This window comes from Terrapene carolina, unplaced genomic scaffold, assembly GCF_002925995.2.
Source record: "Terrapene carolina triunguis isolate 2854851 unplaced genomic scaffold, T_m_triunguis-2.0 Scaffold751, whole genome shotgun sequence".
NCBI classification, from domain to species: Eukaryota; Metazoa; Chordata; order Testudines; family Emydidae; genus Terrapene; species Terrapene triunguis.
Window position 1 is genome coordinate 1,909,465 of NW_020665102.1, and position 21,538 is coordinate 1,931,002.

A 21,538-nucleotide genomic window follows, 5' to 3' on the forward strand; every position below is an offset into this window, starting at 1 on the left:
CTAGGGGTGCGGGTTCTGGGGTGGGGCTGGGGATCAGGGGTTTGGGGGTGCAGGAGGGGGCTCTGGGCTGGGGCCGAGGAATTCAGAGTGTGGGAGGGGGTTCAAAGCTGGGGCAGGGGGTTGGGATGTGGGAGGGGGTGCGGGGTGCAGGAGGGGGCTGTGGGCTGGGGCAGAGGGTTGGGGTGCAAGAGGGGTGCGGGCTCTGGCTGGGGGGGCAGGCTCTGGGGTGGGGCCGCGGATCAGTGGTTTGGGGGTACAGGAGGGGGCCGAGGAATTCGGAGTGCGGGAGGGGGCTCAGGGCTGGGGTAGGGGGTTGGGATGTGGGAGGGGGTGCAGGGTGCAGACTTCAGGAGGGAGTTTGGGTGCAGGAGGGGGTTCCAAGCTGGGGCAGGGGGTTGGAGCATGGGAGGGGGTTCGGGGTGTGGGCACTGGGTGGCTCTGGCTAGTGCGATTCATGGGGGCTCCAGGAGGCGCTGACCTCCGGAGGCCTCTTAAATAGCAGCTGCACCAGCGCTGTGCTGGCATTTCCCAGGGACAGAGGAAGTCTGGGGAGGGGGGCAGGAAGGCTCAGGGGTGCAGGAGGGATCCGGTGCCCTGAGGAGGGGGAGAGGGAGGGGGGGCAGGAAGGATCGGGGGTGCAGAAGGGATCCAGTGCCCTGAGGAGGGGGGCAGGAAGGATGGGGTCTCTGGGGAGGCGACAGGAAGGCTCGGGGTGCAGGAAGTATCCATTGCCCTGAGGAGGGAAGCAGGAGGGATGGAGGGTCCAACTCTCCCCACCCCCTCCATCTGGCCCTTCCTGCTCAGCAGGCACCACTAGTGCTAGGTTCACACTGTTGCACATTTTTGATCCGAGTGGCTGGGGAATTAGGTTAGTGTAACCATAGGTGCCGACTTTCCAATGTGCCGGGGCGTGCTTGACCCCCGGCTCTGCCCCAGGCCTGCCCCCTCTACCTCTTCCCCCAAGGCCCCACCCCTCCCCCGCCCCACCTCTTCCCACCCCCTCGCTCTAACCCCACCCTGCCTCTTTCTGCCCTGTTCCATCCCCTCCCCTGAGTGGGCCCAGTCCTCACTCCTCCTCCTTCCCCCCCAGAGGCTCTTGCACCCTGCTAAACAGCTGATTGTGACAGGTGGGAGGTGCAGGGAGGGAGGCAGAGGCGCTGATCAGTGGGGCCTGCTGGTGGGCAGGAGGCAGGGCCGGCTTTAGCAGGTGCGGGGCCCCACGCCGGGATGCAAATTGTCTCGCGCCCCCCCCCCGCCCCAACTCTGCCCTGGCCCCGCCCCGACTCCGCCCCCTCCCTGCCCCATTGGATCCCTCCCCAAATCCCCACCCTGGCCCCACGTCTTCCCCAAGCACGCCGCATTCCTCCTCCTGACCCCACCCTCCCAGGCTTGCGCTGATCAGCTGTATGGCGACGCAAGCGCTGGAGGGAGGGAGGAGAAGCAGGAAGTGGCTTTTTTTTTTCCCGCTCTGCCGGCAGCCCCGGACGTTGCGGGGCCCTCTTAGGCGCGGGGCCCCATTCCGGGAAATCGGCCGAATCGGCTTAAAGCCGGCCCTGGCAGGAGGCACTGGGGGGAGGGGGAGATGCTTATAGAGGGCCTGTGGGTGGGTGCTCAGCACCCACCATTTTTTCCCCGTGGGTCTCCAGACCTGGAGCACCCTCGGAGTCGGTGCAAGTGAGCGTAACTATGTCACTCGTGGGTGTGGATTTTTCACACCCCTGAGTGAAAGCGCTGGGTCGAGTTAATTCCAGTGTCGACCTGGCCTCACAAATTCATTGCAGTGGTTGTGTATTTTCTGTCACCTTTTCATCAGTGACTGGACCCTGTAATGCCTGTGGAGTTTCACTTAACTGGGTGTTCAGGTACAAAAAGATGTACAAAGGACATCTGTGACGGAGCGGAGAACTGAACTGGTAGCTCCAAAGTCCTAGAGGGGTGGTAGCCTTCTTCTCTTCTTCCTACTGGAATTTTAATCGGCAATGATCAAAACGTTCCATTTGCATAAGGACAGAATGTTTTGTTTTGACGGTCTCATTTGGACGTCTGGATTGCGTAACACAATATTTCAGTAAGGGCGAAACTAGTTTCTGAATATTTCATTTTGGGACAAAGGCTGAGAGTTTGACATATTGTCCTGTTTTGGTATGAAACCGAATGTTAAACTCTCAGAATTTCTTGTGGAATAGAAATTCTGAATTTCATCCAGCTCAACTTTCTAGCTCTAGGTGGAAAATATGACCCCTAAAATCTCCAAAAGGCAGACGACAGATAAAAAGATCACAGAATTTTTATTTATTTTTTAATCTCATGATTTTCAATTCAGTATCATGAGTTCTAAGGGAGGACCTGCCTAGTGAGGTTGGAAGGCAATGAAATAGTTAACGACACTGCAATTTTAATTCTCCTGATTCTGTCATGATCCATGTAATGTCTGCTCTTTTCCTTAATGCCCCAGTTACAGGAGTCACGTGATTTTTGCTGGAGAATCTCATCTTTCATTTAAAAATAAAAAATAAAATTCTTGACTGCCCAGTTGGGGACCACAGCGTGAAAATGTTACTCCTCCAGGCTTACAAACCACAAGCCCCCTATAAAGAACCCATAATTATGTGTTAATTATTAAATTCTTATGATTGGGAAGCCAATTTTGTGATAATTTTGCACCTCACTCGTGATGCTCAGGATTGGTAACTCTACTGATTCCATAATCGTAAAGTTGCTTAAACACTTACTTGGCAAAGGGTATTTTTGGTCTTGTGTAACACTGATAATCTCTGGGGGTCCTTTGCCAGGAAGGGAGCATTGGCATTGGGACACAAAATGGTTTGAGGGTTTCCGAATTTGCCAGCAACCAGTGTTCAAAAGTAATGAGCCCGCCTCTGCAAAAATCATAAGATCGGCTTGATAACCATGAGAATTAAATTGATATAGTTGGGGAGAAACTGCCCAAGCAGTGTAAGCGATGCAGAGGTGCTTACCTGAATCTTCAGCCAGTCTGAGATGATAGCTCGGAGAAGGGGAAACTGCCCTGAATGGAACTGACACAGTGATGTCTGCTTGAATCTGCAGAGAGCCTGAACCAATTAATGTGAAGGGGGGGGGGGAACTCCCCCAAGTGTAACCAATGCAGCAACATCTGCTTGAGTCTGCGGGAAGCCTGTGCTAATTGTTCTGAGAAGGGGAACTGCCTCAAGTGTAATGGACGCAGAGATGCCTGCCTGAGTCAGCAGAGAGCCTGAGCCAATCGGTCTGAGAGGGGGGAGCTGCCCGGAGTGTAACTGACACAGCAATGCTGCCTGAATCTGCCGAGAGCCTGAGTCCATTACCCTGAGGATGGGCTACTTCCCAGATTCACAGCAGTGGGTGCTAATCATAGAATCATAGAAGATTAGGGTTGGAAGAGACTTCAGGAGGTCATCTAGTCCAACCCCCTGCTCAAGGCAGGACCAATCCCCAACTAAATCATCTCAGTCAGGGCTTTGTCAAGCCAGGCCTTAAAAACCTCTAAGGATGGAGATTCCACCACCTCCCTAGGGAACCCATTCCAGTGCTTCACCACCCTCCTAGGGAAATACTTTTTCCTAATATCCAACCTAGACCTCCCCCACTGCAACTTGAGACCATTGCTCCTTGTTCTGTCATCTAATTCAGCTGCCCAGTGATCACATTTTAAATGCAAGTCTTGCCAACACCACGTGTTCAAATCCCATGAGCCAGGCCCTCCAAAATCACGAGAATGGCTGAAAAATAATTAGATTAATCATAACATATGTGAGGTTCTATTTATTTGCCTTCTGGTATTGGTGCCCCTAGGGGTCACATTTTGAGCACTGCCAGCCAAATCTCCCTGAAACCTCCCGCTGGCTCTGTCGAGACATTCTCAGGCCAGGTGGAAAGTGCTCTGAGCGCTGGGAGGAGACGCCCTGCAGGGTTATATGGACACGCTGTTCTGAGCCTCTGCGGGGTCCAGGTAGGGGTAGCTAATGGGCAGTGACTTGTTCCTCTGCTGGATTTCCTTGGAGATCTCCACCAGATGTGCCTGGAAGGCTGCAATAAGCCGCTTGGGCTCTGCCTCAGTGTGTGCTCCTCAGGGTAGTAGCCCATGGGTCTCTGGAAAGAAGCAAAGAGAGAAGTGACTATGGAGGTACTGAACTCACATTTCCTGCTCGGCAAAGGGGAAGAACCAGGGTCCATTCCAAGCTGGCCCGAATGTACTACTTCTTGGATCCCTTCTGATGCTCCTGGGTAATGGACAATCAGGCACAACTGATGCTTTCTCCTGCCCTTTGGGTACCAGGGAATCTCTCACTAGCCACCCATGAGAACAACTCCAATATCTGCTTCCAACAGAACATAAGAACGGCCACTCTGGGTCAGACCAATGGTCCATCTAGCCCAGTGTCCTGTCTTCCAACAGTGGCCAGTGCCAGGTGCTGTAGAGGGAATGAACAGAACAGGGCAATTATCAAGTGATCCATCCCCAGGTACCTGATGCCTGCTTCTCTCCGCCTCCTCCCCAAGGCTCCCCCTGCCTGCCCGCTGCTCGCTCTTCTCTGAGCCCCCAAGTGTCTCCCACCCACCGCTCCCTCCTTTCTGCCCCCTCCTGCCTTAAGGGCGCGTGATGGGGGGAGGAAGCGGAGAGGAGGGAGCTGCGGGAGGTGCTCAGAGAAAGAGGCAGAGCCGGAGCGGGAAGAGGCACAGCATGGGCGGGGCTGCAGAGGAAAAGGCGGAGCAGGGGCGGGGTCATTGTCCGTGAGTGCTGAGCATCCCTATTTTTTTCCCAGGGGTGCTTGAGCCCCAGAGCACCCAGGGAGTCAGCACCTAGGATGCGTTGTGTGATGAACGACTTCCCTGTGTTTGTTTTACTCCTGCTGCCCATCCTGCGGCATTAAGTTTCCCATATAACCCCAAAGGCAGTCTGGTGAGATTGTCCTGCCATGCGCATTGAACCTCACCTGATTTGGGTTTTTACCCTGGGGAGGGGAGTCACTAGGGAAATTTCCAAGGAATTGTTTTCCATCCGAACATGGAGTTTTGTCACAATGTAAATGTTTCACAGGAGCGCGTCAATTCCATTGGGAAAAAAGTGGAAATCATTTAGACTTTCTCATTTAATTTTGATCCGGTGAAAATGTTTTGTTTTGACTTTCTCACTTCATTTAAACTTGTATATTCTATTATAATCTTTTAATATTCTATTATATTTAATATTCTATATATTTTACATTATCCTGTAGTGTTTTGATGTGATCAAAATATTTTAATATATTTGTATAGAGTATATTTAATACTAAATTACAGTGTTATGCCATTAGAGAAACAAAACTTTGAAATATTATAGTGTATATATATTATATTTAACATTTAACATGCTGTAATGCAGAAGTGTTCAATAAATGTTTCTGTTCTGTAACTGGGGGAAAAAACAGATGTTGCAGTCATATCATCCAATGATGATAACGCTCTTTCCTTTCCATTAGTATCTCAGGAGGAATTTAAACCTCAGCCACTAAAGATAGACATTTTTTAAATCAGCAGATCCAGATAACTTGCAACCAAGAGTTTTAGAAGAGCTGGCTGAGGAGCTCACTGGGCTGCTAACGCCGATTTTCAATAGGTCTTGGAGCACCAGGGAAGTTCCAGAGGACTTGAAGGAAGCTAACATTGTGCCAATATTTAAAAAGAGTAAATGTGATTTCCCAGGCTGGTCAGCCTGATGTCAATCCTGAGCAATATAATGGAGCAGCTAATAAGGGACTTAATAAAGAATGAAAGGAGTGTAATATAATGAATGCCACTCAGCATGGGTTTATGGAAAATAGATCCTGTCACACTAACTTGATATATCTTTTTTGGATGAGATTACAAGCGTGGCTGATAATGGTAATAGTATTGATGTAATAGACTTAGACTTCTGTAAGGCATTTGACTTGGTACCACCCGGCATTTTGATTAAAAAGCTAGACCGATATTAACTGAACATGGCATACAATGAATGGATTAAAGAGAAGGGAGGGTGGCAATGCCATACCGTGCCACCCTTCCTTCTGCGCTTCCCTATCTCTCCACTCCGCCTTCAGAGCTGGGCGGCCAGAGAATGGCAGCTGCTGGCTGAGCACCCAGCTCTGAAGCACAGAAGGAAGCAATTTCAAAACGGCAGAAATTCTCCGTGGGACCCAGCTCCACTAGGAAGGCTGAGTTGGGGGATGGGTCCTTCACAACCACCCTAATTTGCAGGGCTGATGAATATGCATGGACTTATTTCCATAAATGCCCTCTTTCTTCCAGAATTCCTCAGCCATTGTCTCCCCCCACACACACATCTGTCCCTCTGTCTCCCCCAGCCATGCCCAGAGCTCTCAGCCAGCATCCATGGGGCTGCCCCACTCACCAGGTCTCCTGGCTCGTAGCTCACAACGGCAAGGAGGGAGAGGAGGGCGAGGTGGCGTTCACTGCGGGCAGGGTGTCCAGGATGCTGCGCAAAGTCGTGGTGCCCTTGGTGGTGGGCGGGGGAGCTCTCAAGGTTGCTGGTGTGTTGGGCATCCAGGCGGCGAAATCGTACTGTGATACAGACACACCCTGGTGGGTCAGAGCCTCACCTTGCGGGAGGGAAAGCTACCCCAGAGAACCCAGGAGTCCTGAGAAAGGGACCCTAGTGGCTACAAAGCTGGGCTGTTGTCACCGAGTATGGGGGACTCAGGGCCCTGCACCCCCGGCTTCCTGCGATTCACCATGACTCTCAGCCAGCCAGTAAAGCAGAAGGTTTATTTAGACGTCAGGAATACAGTCCAAGACAGGTCTTGCAGGCACAGACAACAGGATACCCCTCAGTTAGGTCCATCTTGGGGTCCTCGGGCGTCCCAGCCCCCTTGGGAGGTCAGAGCCCTCTCTGCCTCCCAGCCACCTCTCCAGCCCGCTCCTGAGACTCTGCCTTCAGCGACCCCTCCCACAGCCTTTTTCAGTTTCCCGGGCAAAGGTGTCACCTGGCCTCTCACTCCTTCCTGGGTTCTCATGTTACATGCTCAGGTATTCTCCTTCGGCTAGTCTCCCATCCCCCCACTGCAGACTATCCTAGCCACACTCCCCTGTCAGCATTCACAGACCACATTAAGAACAGTCCCAGTTCGTCACATCTCTCCCCCCTTCGAGACCGAACTGAGCAGGGTCACTTTAGCCAGTGACCCGGGGAAGTTCGAACCTACCCCCGTTCCCATGGATGCCCCAGCATCCCTCCCATTCCTTGGTGAGAATTACACCAGGCCCCTCCAGTTTCACGCCCCCCCTTAGGTCGGGGGTGCTCGATGGCACTCGCAGTTCGCATGTGGGAAGGTTTATGCGGCCTGTGCCCTTTTCCCACCCCAACACCCCTGGGGTGCCAACTGGGCTGTGGTCTTCTCCCAGCGTTCCAGTCTGGAGGTCGGTGATTCGGGCTCTCTTGGTTCAAAGCCCCCCTTTTAACCTTGGCCACCCTCCGGAAAGGCTCCTTTATGCTGGGCAAGGGTTCTAAAGCCATTTTCCCCTTGTCCCGGGCCTTCCTTCCCTTCTGGCAGGGGTCACAGGATCGGCAGTACTGTCGGACAGTAACAAAGACCCCAGGCCGGTAAAAGCTCCGTAGCAGCCTCTGCTGGGTACGCCAGGTTCCCTGGTGCCCTGAGAGGGGGGTGTTATGGGCCCGGTACAGCAGCTGGCGGCGATACTTCTGGGGTACCACCAGCTGCCTCCTGATCCCCCCTGACTCCATTTTCCCTGGGGGAGCCCATTCTCGGTACAGGAACCCCTTCTCCCACAGGAACCTTTTCCGGCCACCTCTCCCCATGGTCTGTATTGCACTGAGGTCGGCCAGGTCCCTTATCTTCCGCAAGGAGGGATCTTTCTGCACCTCAGCCTGGAACTCAGCAGCTGGGACAGGGATGGCCACCTGCTCTCTCTCGCTGGCTGGGTCTGAAGCCGCAGCCTCCCTGAGCCGTGTCCCTGGGTGTTCCCTCTCCACCAGGTTAAGGTCCTGCGCCTCGGGCCAGGCACCCTCCCCAAGGTCAGGGCGCAGTGCCCCTCGCCGGCTCTGACGGCGGGTCACAACCAGTGCACTTTGGGGGTTGCTTGGCCAATCCTCCAGGTCCCCCCCCCCCCAATCAACACCTCAGTGGGCAAATACGGGTGTACCTCCACATCCTTGGGGCCCTCCTTGGCCCCCCACTTCAGGTGTACCCTCGCCACGGGCACTTTGACTGGTGTCCCGCCCACCCCCATCAGGGTCAGGTAGGTGTTGGGCACCACCTGATCTGGGGCCACCACCTCGGGCCGGGCCAGCGTCACCTCTGGGCCCGTATCCCAGTATCCATCAACCTTCCTCCCATCCACCTCCAGGGGAACAAGGTACTCTCTCCGGAGGGACCGTCCCGCGCCCACCGTATAAACCAAAAACCCTGAGTCTGGAGCATCCAGCCCCCCAGAGGAGCTGGCCTGGAGCTCTCCTCCCTCCTTAACAGGTGGTACTCTGCCAGCCCCCCTTCCCTGGGAAGGCTGCCTCTCGCCTGGTTGGGTCTCTACCCAGTCAACCCTCTGTGGGTTCGGTCTGCTCAGTTTGTCCCTGAGCCTGGGGCACTGGGCCCGTATGTGGCCTCTCTGGCCACAGTTATAGCAGCCCATGTCCCATGGGTCCCCTCGAGTGGGTCGGATGGCCCTGATGCCGGATGTTCCCCTTTGATGGAGGTTTTCCGTATTTTCCCACGGGGAGGTCCCATTGTGGCTCTCTCTCTGCGTTGTGGTGGGACTGTTCCTTTGGGACTCCTCCCTGTTATCCCCTGACCGGCTCTTTACAAACTCATCGGCCAGCCGGCCTGCGTGTCGCGGGTTCTCTGGCTTTTTGTCCCTCAACCACAGCCTCAGGTCGGATGGGCACCGCTCATACAGTTGCTCCAGTACCAGCAGTTTAACCAGGTCATCCTTCGTCTGGGCCTCATCTGCCCACTTGCTGGCGTATCCCTCCATGCGGACGGCTAGTTGCAGATATGAGATCTCAGGGGTTTTATCCTGACTCCGGAACCTTTCCCGGTACATCTCAGGAGTCAGCCCAAACTCACATAGCAGGGCCTTTTTGAATAGTTCATAGTCCCCTTTCTCCGCCTCTTCCAGTTGGCGGTACAATGCCACGGCTTTGGGGTCCAGTAAGGGGGTGAGAACCCGGAGTCTGTCCGCAGGATCAACCTGGTGCAGCTCGCAGGCCGTCTCAAAGGCATCCAGGAAATCATCCATGTCCTCCCCCTCCTTACATGGGGCCAGGATGCACTTAACAAAGCTCCGTGCAGTCCTGGGTCCCCCCTCACTCACCGCAGCTGGGGTCTCGCGGCCCCTCAGCCTCGCCAGCTCCAGTTCATGATGCCTCTGTCTCTCATTCTCCTCCCGTTCATGATGCCTCTGTCTTTCACGATCCTCCAGCTCTCTCAGTTTTAGCTCTATCTCCCATTCCAGCCCATTCCGCTCCATGGATGGCGCGCGTGGCCGGGAGGATCCCCTGCTGGCCGGGGGGGGGGGGGGGTCACTGCGCCCTCGGTATTTGCTGGGCTCCTCCCCACCCTTCCCCTAGGCATAGGAAGGAGGGGTCTCGGGAAGCCCTCAGCAGCCGGCTGACCACTCCCAGATGGGACAGACACTGGGGCCTGCGCTGCATCTGCCAGGCTGCTTCCCTCAGAGACAGGGATCAGTTCATTTGCGCGATCTCCCTTCTCCAGCTGGGCAATGAGCTGTTCTTTGGTGAGCCTCCCAATGCGCACCCCCCTCTGCTTGCACAGCTCCACCAGGTCGCTCTTAAGCCGCTTGGCATACATCTTCCTGCTGGCCACTCACAGGCCTGTGTGCTCACCGCTCCCCACAGTTTCCAGGGAGACCCCTAGTGTGCCAGCCCTTCTCGAGGTCACCACCTCTCTGCCAGGGTCGAGCTGCAGATTCCTCCGCCCCTGGGACCACTCGCTGCGATCCCCCGGGGGACCCTGTTACTGCAAAAATCCTTCTCGCTGGTCACACACTCCCAGGGGTGATAACCGTCTCTCTCTGACTCTTCAGCACGCCTGGTTCCCGTCAATCCCCCTTCGTTTTACTTCTCCCCAGTCACTTACTGCAGGAAGCGCCGTCCACGGGGTGCAGTAGATCCCGCCGCTGCCACCAGTTGTCACGGAGTATGGGGGACTCAGGGCCCTGCACCCCCAGCTTCCTGCGATTCACCATGACTCTCAGCCAGCCAGTAAAGCAGAAGGTTTATTTAGACGTCAGGAATACAGTCCAAGACAGGTCTTGCAGGCACAGACAACAGGATACCCCTCAGTTAGGTCCATCTTGGGGTCCTCGGGCGTCCCAGCCCCCTTGGGAGGTCAGAGCCCTCTCTGCCTCCCAGCCACCTCTCCAGCCCGCTCCTGAGACTCTGCCTTCAGCGACCCCTCCCACAGCCTTTTTCAGTTTCCCGGGCAAAGGTGTCACCTGGCCTCTAACTCCTTCCTGGGTTCTCATGTTACATGCTCAGGTATTCTCCATCGGCCAGTCTCCCATCCCCCCACTGCAGACTATCCTAGCCACACTCCCCTGTCAGCATTCACAGACCACTTTAGAAACAATCCCAGTTCGTCACAGCTGTGGATCCTGATTAGACCTTAAAGACACAGCATTTAGGTGGTAGTATATCTACACAGCAGACTTAGCCCAGGTTCTCACCTGGGTGTTGCCTCTGACCCCCGTCCTGTCCACAGACAAAAAGCTCCCAGCTGGGCTTGGGGGGGCTTTAAACCCAGCTGGCTGGCCTGGCTCAGGGGTGAGAATCCAGGTGCTGGTAGCTCCCCCACCCAACACTCACACTTTGCAATGAGGACACAGCAATGAGCCCTCCAGCGTCTTCCCACGATTCCCCCTGTACCCTCATCACCGCAGCCTCCTTTTCCTCCCCCTCTGGTGCGCTGTGCCCCTAATGCTGGGTTCACACCATTTCCAGCCCATCATGCCTGTGACGAAGTGGGACTGTTCTTAATGTTTTCCTCAGTTTCCCCTATGCAGTTCTTAAGTATCTAGGTGGTGGGATAAGGGTGTATGGTTGCTGCAGAGCAAAGGGCCAGTGTACATAAATGCCCGACACTCTGTCTCCTAGCAACTGATGGCCTGGGCCCCTCCTCTGCAAAGGTGCCAACTGAAGGTGTTGGAGACAAAGGGATCAGGTGACCTCCTGGCCTGGGAAAGAGACAAAGCCCAGAGGAGGAGGGGCTGGACGGGAGTTTGGAGCTAGCTGGGGACGGGAAGGGAGGGCAGACGGGGGTCTGCCTTGCTGGGCCCCAGAATGGACCCGGCAGAGGGGTCCTGTTCGCTGGACCTACAAGCTCTGTTTTAGACCGTGTTCCTGTCGTCTAATAAACCTCTGTTTTACTGGCTGGCTGAGAGTCACGTCTGACTGCGAAGTGGGGGGTGCAGAACCCTTTGGCTTCCCCAGGACCCCGCCTGGGCGGACTCGCTGTGGGAAGCGCACGGAGGGGCATATGCTGAATGCTCCCAGGAGAGACCCAGGAGGTGAAGCCGTGTGAGCTTCTTGCCCTGAAGACGGTCTGCTCCGAGGGAGAGGAGGCTCCCCAAAGTCCTGACTGGCTTTGTGGGGAGCAGTTCCAGAGCATCACCTGGGGACTCCGTGACAACTGGTAGCAGAGGTGGGATGTACTGCACCCCGTGAATGGCGCTTCTTGCAGTAAGTGACTGGGGAGCAGTAAAACAGGGGGGATACCAAGGACCAGGCGTGCTGAAGGCTCAGAGAGGGACGGTTTCAGGGAGCGATTAACCCCTAGGAGTGTGTGACCAGTGAGAAGGACTGTTGGAGTAACGGGGTCCCCCTGAGGACTGCAGCGAGCAGTCTCAGGGGCGGAGGAGCTTGCTGCTCGACCCTGGGAGAGAGAAGGACTTTTGCTGTAACAGGGTTCTCCTGGGGATTGCAGCGAGCGGTCCCAGGGGCGGAGGAGTCTGAAGCTCGACCCTGGCAAAGGGGTGGTGACCACGAGAAGGGCTGGCACACTAGGGGTTCTTCCTGGAAACCGTGGGGGAGCTGAGAGCACATGGGCCTGTGAGTCCAAAGCAACTTGGGAACAGTGAAGTGATGGCCTATCACCATCTCCTCAAGAAGGACATTGTAATCCTGTGCAAAAAGAGAGGGTTACGCATTGGGAAGTTCACCAAGGCCCAGTTAATCGTGCAGCTGGAGGACGAGGACCGCTCTAAGGAGCAGATTCCTGACCCAGACGGGGCTACAAGAGGATCTGGGAGCAGCTGGAGCAGTAGCCAGGCATCCCCAAGAGTCTGGTCCCCAACCAGACGGGGGTCTTCACGATCGGGTTCCTCATCAGGGGATCGGAGACGGTTGGGACTGGAGCTGAGTCTGAGAGAGCGAGAGGACCATGAGAGAGAGCAAGAGCCCGAGGAAAAGCTGCAGGAGAAGCAGCAGCAGCATGGACTGGCGCTGGTGGAGCGGAGAGGCATAGGGGGCTCCCCAGGGGTGAGTGGGGGTAGACCCCGGGCTGCCAGTTCCGCAGGGAGCCTCGACACTAAATTGCTGCCCCTGGTTAAGGAGGGAGGAGATGTGGATGCCCACCACACGGCCTTCACGCAGGCTGGTGATTTGAACCAGGGGGATCCTGCGGAAAAGCCCCGGTATCTAGCTCCCTTGCTGGAACCCAAGGCCATAGACACTGTCAGCCAGATGGGTGGGGTGGTAGACAGGCTCCCACTCCTGGCCCCGGCCTATATGTCTGCGTGGAGTCTCCTGGGCTCAGGCCCCTCGGATCCCCAGTGGGAGCGGAAGGTGATGGTCAATGCGGGGACATGCCTGGGGTGGCGAGACCCTGGGACAGAGAGAACTGTTGTCGGGCCCTGGGTGGTGCAGCTGCAGATGCTGAGGGGCTGTGTGACCTGGGTGAAGGTCCCAGGGATGAAGTCCCTCACCCTGCCTATGGCCTGGATCCCTGTGCAGACCCAGGAGGATATCAGCTGTGAGGTCCTGTTGGGGGGGGCTGTGACCCCAGGCCCAGCCAGCGAGAGGGAGCAGGTCCCATTCCCTTCCCCAGCAGCTGAATTCCAGACCGAGCTGCAGAGGGATCCCTCCTTGGAGAAGCTGAGGGAACTTGCTGGCCACAGCGCTGCAAACCCCCTTGGGGAAGGCTGCAGGGACAGAGTCCTGTGGGAGAAGGGATTCCTGTACCAGGAATGGGCTCCCCAAGGGGAAGTAGAACTGTGGGGAATAGGGAGGCAGCTGGTGGTGCCCCAGGAATCCACAGGGTTCTTCCCTTTCGAGCTGCTGTATGGGAGGAAAGTGAGGGGACCCCTGGACCTGAAAAGGGAGGATTGGGAGGAGAAGGGGGAAGACCCCCTGGTGGATCTCTTCCCTGAGGTGGGAGCCAATCTCCCCATCAGGTGTTCCCCATTCAGAGTCACTGGGAAAGTAGCCCAGAACCTGGAGAGAGAGGTCAAGGACATGCTGGCTTTAGATGTGATCCAGCCGTTCAACAGCCCACGGGCCTCACCTGTGGGGCTGGTCCCCAAGGAAGATGGGATGATCTGGTTCTGCGGGGACTATTGGAAGCTTAAAGCTATCACAGTGTCCGATGCCTACCCCATGCCTAGGCCTGGGGAGATTCTAGACAAGCTGAGGGGGATGGAGAACTTGGCCCTGGCGTACATCGATGACATGTGTGTCTTTAGCCAGACCTGGGAGGGACATATGTCCCAGGTGAAGAGGGTGCTGGGCTGCCTCAAGGAGGTGGGATTGACGGTAAAAGCTGGAAAGTGTAAGGGGGGACGACGACAGAGGTGTTGTATCTGGGCCACAAGGTGGGGAGCGGCTGCCCAAGCCCAGAGCTGGCCAAGGTCAAGGTAGGGGCTCTTAACCAAGAGAGCCCGAATCGCAGCCCTCCAGACCAAAGTGCTGGAAGAAGACCCAGTCCCAGTTTGAACCCCAGGGGTATTGGGGTGGCAAAAGGGCACGGGCCACATAAACCTTCCCACATGCGGCCTGCGAGTGCCATCAAGCGCACTCGAACTAAGGGAGGGCATGAAACTGGAAGGGCCTGGTGTAACTCTCACCAAGGAATGGGAGAGATGTTGGGGCATCCATGGGAACGTTGGTGGGTTCGAACTTCCCCAGGTCACTGGCTGCAGTGACCCCGCTGAGTTCAGTCTCGAAGGGGGGAGAGATGTGACGAAGTGGGACTGTTCTTAATGTTTTCCTCAGTTTCCCCTATGCAGTTCTTAAGTATCTAGGTGGTGGGATAAGGGTGTATGGTTGCTGCAGAACAAAGGGCCAGTGTACATAAATGCCCGACACTCTGTCTCCTAGCAACTGATGGCCTGGGCCCCTCCTCTGCAAAGGTGCCAACTGAAGGTGTTGGAGACAAAGGGATCAGGTGACCTCCTGGCCTGGGAAAGAGACAAAGGCCAGAGAAGGAGGGGCTGGACGGGAGTTTGAAGTTAGCTGGGGACTGGAAGGGAGGGCAGACGGGGGTCTGCCTTGCTGGGCCCCAGAATGGACCCGGCGGAGGGGTCCCGTTCGCTGGACCTACAAGCTCTGTTTTAGACCGTGTTCCTGTCGTCTAATAAACCTCTGTTTTACTGGCTGGCTGAGAGTCACGTCTGACTGTGAAGTGGGGGGTGCAGAACCCTTTGGCTTCCCCAGGACCCCGCCTGGGCGGACTCGCTGTGGGAAGCGCACGGAGGGGCATATGCTGAATGCTCCCAGGAGAGACCCAGGAGGTGAAGCCGTGTGAGCTTCTTGCCCTGAAGACAGTCTGCTCAGAGGGAGAGGAGGCTCCCCAAAGTCCTGCCTGGCTTTGTGGGGAGCAGTTCCAGAGCATCGCCCGGGGACTCTGTGACAGCCTGACAGTGCCATGAACATGTGATGAGTGTGTGCACGTGGGCGTGATGGAGCGTGTGAGCCCGACAGTGGGGTGCGATGAGTGTGCAATGAGTATGTGCACTTGGGTGTGACGGTACATGTGAGCCCGCCAGTGCCGTGCGATGAGCATGTGCACATGGGCGTGATGGAGCACGAGCCTGACAGTACTGTCCCATGAGCGTGCAACGAGTGTGTGCATGTGGGAGCAACGGAGCACGTGAGCCCAGCAGTGCCGTGCCATCAGCATGCGATGACCGTGTGCACCTGGGCGTGATGGAGCGTGAGCCGGACAGTGCTGTGCGATGAGTGTGCCATGAGCGAGCCAAGGCCTGCACGTGCCCTTTCACTCTGTACGTGCGAGCGCCCCCCAGAGCTGACTGCCTGAGTCTCAGCGCGTGCGCACGGACCTAGGACCCTTGGGCCGGTCCCTGTTGGCGCCGGGGGGGGATGACCCACAAGTTGCCTGTAATATTTTGGTGAGCGAGGTGCCCACCGGACAGGGGACGGCGACCCTGCGGGCGCCGAAGAGTTAAAGCTGCTCCCGGGCCGGGTGGAGACGCCAGGGTCGGTGATGCTGCGGTGGGGGCTGGATGGGCCTGGGTCACTGGAGGGGCCGGACGGACAAGGGGACCCCTGCGGCCGGGGCAGCCACGGCTCGCGAAGGAGATTCCCCACCCCCCACAGGGGCTGAGCTGGGGAATAGAGGGGAGGTGTCGGGGGGCTCAGAGTTGGGAGCCAGGCCGGCAACGGGCCCACACTTGCTCCTGTGCCTGGCTGGGCACCAGGTGACTGAGAAACTCACCCTGGCCCACGCTGGAGCCCCAGAGCATGGGTGTGGGCCCCTAGGCTGTGGGGGGGCCTAGAGCATGTGTGGGGCGGTCCGGGAGGGGGCGTTACTCACCCAGGGCCTGGCTGTCGTTGGCCACGCAGCGGCGCTGGGACCCATCCAGCACGAGGGGGGGCGAGCAGGCGCAGTAGAAGGAGCCGATGGTGTTCACGCAGCCCCCCCCCACGCAGGGCTCTGCCTCCTCGTCACGGCACTCGTCATTATCTGGGACCGACACGGGGGGGTCACCGCGGCATCGCCCCCACAGCCACTCCAGACGGTGCGTCTCAGAGGAGCAGCCATTGGGCCAGGGCCAGTTCAGGGGGCTGGGAGTTTGGGGTTGGGCTGCGGGGCCGGGGGTTAGGCTGGGGGGCAGGGGCTGAGTTGGGGGGCTGGGAGGTCTCACCGATGCACTCCAGGTGGTGTGTCTCGTAGTAGTAGCTGTTGGGCCGGAGGGCTGGGGCTGAGTTGGGGGGCCGGGGGAGGAGGCCTGGGGGGCCGGGGCTGAGTTGGGGGCCGGGGGAGGAGGCCTGGGGGGGCCGAGGCTGAGTTGGGGGGGCCGGGGGTTGGGTTGGGGGGCTGGGGAGGAGGCTGGGGGGGACGGGCTGGGTTGGGGGGTACGGGGTTGGGCTGGGGGCCAGGGGTTGGGGGTCTGGGGGGTCTCACCGATGCACTCCAGGTGATGTGTCTCGTAGTAGTAGCCGTTGGGGCAGTAGCAGGCGTAGCCGGGGGCGCTGTTGAGGCAGACGCCCCCCCGGCACAGCTGGGCGCTGAAGAGCGCGCACTCGTCCATGTCTGGCGGGGGAGACACACCATGGGGGGGACTGTCTGGCGTCCTCTGTCTGCCTCAGTTTCCTTCTGCACTTGGCCTCGCTACCGGGGGGGCAGCGCAGAGATGGGAGGGGTCTGTCACGGGGGGGGTGGGATGGATGGGCCAAGGGAGGGTCCAGGAGCCCCCTGGCCTGACCCCGAGCGCGGGCAGGTGGAGCCGGGGAGCCCGACAGGGGGACGCAGAGCTTGGAACTGGGCCGGACAGAAGAGAAACGCGTCCCGCGGCCGCCCCTATCTGCCCCCAGTGGGTGGATGGAGACAGACGCTGGCCTCACCGGGCAGAGCAACCGGGGGGAAGCAGCAGGGGGGAGGCATGTGGGCGAGTGGGGCCCCTGGGGTTCCTCCGAGGAGCCATTTAATGGCTGGGGCGTGCGCCGAGCCGATGCAGTCAGGAGCACCCAGAGGCCTGGCTCCCCTCAGCTGTCACCTACCCCTGCCCCCTGCACAGAGCCCCCACAAGGGGTGTCAGGCAGCACCGACCTGTGAGCGCGGCGAGGGGTCCCGTCGCGGCGTAGCCGTTCCCACGGGGGCACAGGGCCTGGTACTCCGCTAGAACCGGAGAGAGCGCGCATGAGAGCCGGGAACCTCCCTCCGCATCCCACGGCGCCCCCCCAGCACTCACAGGGAGCCCCCGCTCCAACTGCTGGCCCCACTCCCCTCCCAGAGCCAGGAGAGAACCCAGGAGTCCTGGCTCTCAGCTCCCCCCCCGCGACCCCAACTCCCCTCCCAGAGCCAGGAAAGAACTCAGGAGTCCTGGCTCCCAGACCCCCCTGCTCTAACCACTAGCCCCCACTCCCCTCCCAGAGCTGGGGAGAGAACCCAGGAGTCCTGTGCCCGGGTGGGGGCTGGGCAGGGCCCCCCGTACCTGTGCCCGGGTGGGGGCAGGGCTGGGCCGGGCCCCCCCGTACTTGTGCCCGGGTGGGGGCTGGGCAGGGCCCCCCGTACCTGTGCCCGGGTGGGGGCTGGGCTGGGCCGGGCCCCCCCGTACCTGTGCCCGGGTGGGGGCAGGGCTGGGCCGGGCCCCCCCATACCTGTGCCTGGGTGGGGGCTGGGCAGGGCCCCCCGTACCTGTGCCCGGGTGTGGGCAGGGCTGGGCCGGGCAGGCCGGGCCCCAGGCCTGGCCCAGGCTGCAGCAGCACTCCTGGCGGGTGGCGTTGGTGGCCAGCACCTTCTCGCAGGCCTGGTAGTAGCACTGCTGGCGGCTGGGGTCCCGCACGGGCGCTCCAGGCTCGGGCTCGGGCTGGGGGACGGGCAGGCGGCCGGCGGGCTGGGCTGCAAGGCAAGATGGGGCGGGAAGCCCCAGTGAGACGGGCAGGCCAGGACCTCAGCCCGGCCTCACCCGGCCTGGGGAGACGCCACCCAGGAGCCCCCTGTGGCCATCACGCCCCCGGTTCTTCCTAGGAATATTAGGAGACGAGTGTGGGCTAATTCTGACGTGTTTCATACAGGATGGGCCCTGCGCGGGGTCGTCGGAAAGGTCACGACGCACTGAATTGGGAGGCAGGCCTCGTGGCGGGATCGGACGTTGGGAACATTGTCTGTGCGCCTGTCACCGGCGTGTTCACACGGGGGACGCCCGCTAGGCAGGACGCAGTCAGTCTAGACGGCCGGCTGGGAAGGGCCATAGGGGGAACAATAGCTAATCTCTCACCAGGGAGACTTCCTGCGGCAGGGCCGTAGCAACAAAGAACGTGGCCCCCTCCGAACATATGTCCGGGCGGGGCCCCTTACAATGCAGAAACTGGAATGCGGTATTTATTTTGCCACTTTTAGGGGCCCCCTCCGGTCGGAGGGTACGGAGGGCGCTCGCTACGCCTCTGTCCTGCGGGTGCTACAAACAGCCTCTGGCTCATGGCTGCTATGAGATTATGGGGTCATGTGACCAAGTCACCTGGTACTGGCCTCCATCTTGGAATCCCAGTGTTTTCCCCATGAAAGGCTGGGAACGAAGCTTGGAGATAAAGGATTCCCGCCATATGCAAAAGCTATTTAAGACAGGGGAGCGACTCCTGCCCAGAGAGACTCCTGGAAACAAGGACTGAACTGGGGGAAGGGCTGAGGCCGGGCTCAGGGGGTTTCTAGCCTGCGAGAGGAGTTCCTGGGCTCTGCAAGTGCAGCCCCTCGAGAATCTCTGCAAACTGCCTAAATCCACAATTAGGGGGAGAATTTGCTACTCCTCTCCAATCGCCTTAGATTGCACGTTTGTTTATCTGCTTGGATCTGTTTGTTATCCCTTGACATCTCTCTTCTGTAGTTAATGAACCGGTCTAAGATCAGTGCGTGGAAAACGTTACCGGGGGCCAAAGCTGTTGCGTCTCCCTCTCCACAGTGCGGGAGGGGGCGAATTTCATGAGCTCATGCTGTACAGGTCCCCCAGCCGACCCCCACAGACCAGCCCCCCTCCCCCTGGTGCCTGCCCCCCATCCAAATGCCCCCCTCCCTGCACCCTCCCCCAGCAGACACCCCCTCCCTCCAGTGCCCAGTCCCCCCTCTCCGCACCCCTCCCCCAGCGTTGCCCCCCCACTCACGGGGGCTGGGCGGGCGGGTGCAGCGTCCCGTCATGGGGTCGAACTCCTGGGCGCTGCTGGGGCAGATGCAGAGGAAGGACCCCTCCACGTTCTCACAGAGCTCGGCCCCGCACACGCCCTGCAGCGTCTCGCACTCGTTCACATCTGGGGGGGCGGGGGGGGCAGCTGGTGAGTGGGGCGGGGGGGCCCACCTTTCAGCTCCCCCATCCGCCCTGTCCCCTGCCCACCCCCAGCAGCCCCCAGACCCTGGCCTGCCCCCCGACCCCCAGGAGCCCCCCCACCCCCGGCAGCCCCCCAGACCCTGGCCTGCCCCCCACCCCCAGCAGCCCCCCCAGACCCTGGCAGTGGCGCCCATCGCGGGTGGTCTCGTAGCCCTGGTCGCAGAGGCAGTGGAAGGAGCCGGGCAGGTTGTGGCACATGGCGTGGTCCCCGCACAGCGTCCCGTTCGCACACTCGTCCACGTCTGAAACAGCCAACAGCCGGTCACCAGGGCGCCCACAGCTCCGCCCCCACAGCTCCCATGGCGCCCGCAGTCCCCCCCCCGGTTCCCCTGGCCCCCCCCCCCCCCCCCCCATGGTTCCCATGGACCCACTCCCATGTCCTGTTCTCCAAGCTCAAACCCAGCGCTCACTGGCTCGGCCCCTCCCCGGGCAAACACCCTCTGCCCCACAGCACTCACCAACGCAGGCCCCAGCAGCACCGGCCCGGTAGCCCGGTTCGCAGGCGGGGACGCAGCGGTAGGAGCCGGGCTGGTTCTCACAGCGCTGGGCCCCACACAGGGAGCCCCCATACTCCTGGCACTCGTCGACGTCTGGGGGCGGAGGGGGTGGGCACCATCAGGATCCGGCCATGGGGGATGGGGGGGCAGCTCGGCCCAACCCGGGGCTAAGGGGGGCAGGGCTGGTTCTCTTTGCAACCCCCCAGGACTCTCCATGGCCGGGGCTGGGGGCAGCCCAGCAGGTGCGATCCCAGTGCGACCCCCAGGGAATGGGGCACGTTACCCCCAACGCTCCAGAACGGGATCCCCCCGCCCATGGGCATGAACCCGCCAGCCACCCGCACCCCGGCACTCACCGACGCAGGCCCCGGCAGCACCGGCCCGGTAGCCCGGCTCGCAGGCGGGGACGCAGCGGTAGGAGCCGGGCTGGTTCTCACAGCGCTGGGCCCCACACAGGGCGCCCCCATACTCCTGGCACTCGTCCACATCTGGGGGGTGGGGGGCAGTCAGCGGCACAGGCAGGGGTGGGAGGGTGCTGGGTCCGCCCCCCCCACCCCCCCGGAGCGGAGAAGAGTTCAGCAGAGCAGTGACGGGACGGGACCCCGGCCTCTGGGCAGTGCTTAGCCACACCCCAGTGGGAAGGGGGCAGAACACCCCACACATGGGGTGAGGGGCAGAGCCCTGGCCCCGCCCCCGGCGCTTGGTCTACCCCAGGCCCTGCCCCGGGGCGAGGGGGTGTCAGGTCCCAGCCTGGATCTGCAGGGCTGCAGCAAGTGCTCTGCCTGGGGGGGGCTGGAACCAGCCACAGCAAGGGGGGACCCCAGCCCCCTGCCCACAGAGCTCCCCCGGGCGTCTCACCCTGGCAGGCGCGCTTGTCGGGGCCGGCGCGGAAGCCGGCCGGGCAGTGGCAGTCGAAGGAACCGTCCGTGTTGGCACAGCGCCCGCCCTCGCACACACCCCCGCGCTGGCACTCGTCCACGTCTGCGAAGGGAGACACGGCTCAGCCGGCGGGATGGACCCCCCACCCTCGCCCCAGGGGACCCGGACCCTCCCCTCACATGCATTGTGTCCTCTGCTCCCCGGACGCCTGGGTCCTCCCCCATCCCCTTGCAGGAGGCGCCGCGGTCCCTGGACGCCTGGGTCTCCCCGCATGAGGTGCTGTGGTCCCCGGACGCCTGGGTCCCGTACCGAGGCAGGCGGTGCCGCTGGGCGCGGGGGCGAAGCCCGGGGCGCACAGGCAGGTGTAGGAGCCGTCGGTGTTGAGACATTCGCCGTGCGGGAAGCAGAACTCACCCTCCAGGCATTCGTTGACATCTGCAAAGGGGGGGCGTCAGCAGGGTGGGGGCCCGGCCCAGCCCGGCTGGCCCCCCGTGTCCCGCACTTACCTGCGCAGGGGCCCCCCGGCGCGCCCACCCGGTACCCCTGGCCGCACTGGCAGCGGAAGGAGCCCTCGGTGTTGGAGCAGCGGCCGTGGGGGCCGCAGGGCGAGCCTGTCACGCACTCGTCAATGTCTGCAAGCGAGGGGCAGAGTCAGAGCGGGGGGGGGGAAGAGCTGAGGGGGAACTTAGCCTGGGGGGCAGCACCCATGGGGGGAAAGGGAGGTTGGGGGGCCCAGTGCTTGCAGGGGGAGGGCTGGGGGAAAAGCTGGGGGTGGAAGGGCAGGAGGGGGCCAGCGCCCATGGATGGAGGTTGTGGGGCCCAGCGCCTGCAGGGGGGGGACAGCCGGGAAGGGG

General features: G+C 60.1%; 1 protein-coding gene across 1 annotated transcript in view; it reads right to left on the reverse strand.

The window, feature by feature from the left end:
* Positions 1-6,411: 6,411 nt before the first annotated feature.
* LOC115271380 (latent-transforming growth factor beta-binding protein 4-like) overlaps positions 6,412-21,538 on the reverse strand; it is a 41,503-nt gene continuing 26,376 nt past the window's right edge. Inside the window, exons 2-13 of the mRNA XM_029913628.1 lie at positions 21,191-21,316; positions 20,994-21,119; positions 20,664-20,786; positions 20,162-20,293; positions 19,767-19,898; positions 19,425-19,550; positions 19,088-19,231; positions 17,628-17,831; positions 17,040-17,108; positions 16,395-16,523; positions 15,804-15,953; positions 6,412-6,599 (exon numbers count right to left, since the gene is read on the reverse strand). Coding sequence (XP_029769488.1) covers positions 6,412-6,599; positions 15,804-15,953; positions 16,395-16,523; positions 17,040-17,108; positions 17,628-17,831; positions 19,088-19,231; positions 19,425-19,550; positions 19,767-19,898; positions 20,162-20,293; positions 20,664-20,786; positions 20,994-21,119; positions 21,191-21,316 — 1,649 coding nt within the window. The remainder of the gene's footprint in view (positions 6,600-15,803; positions 15,954-16,394; positions 16,524-17,039; positions 17,109-17,627; positions 17,832-19,087; positions 19,232-19,424; positions 19,551-19,766; positions 19,899-20,161; positions 20,294-20,663; positions 20,787-20,993; positions 21,120-21,190; positions 21,317-21,538) is intronic.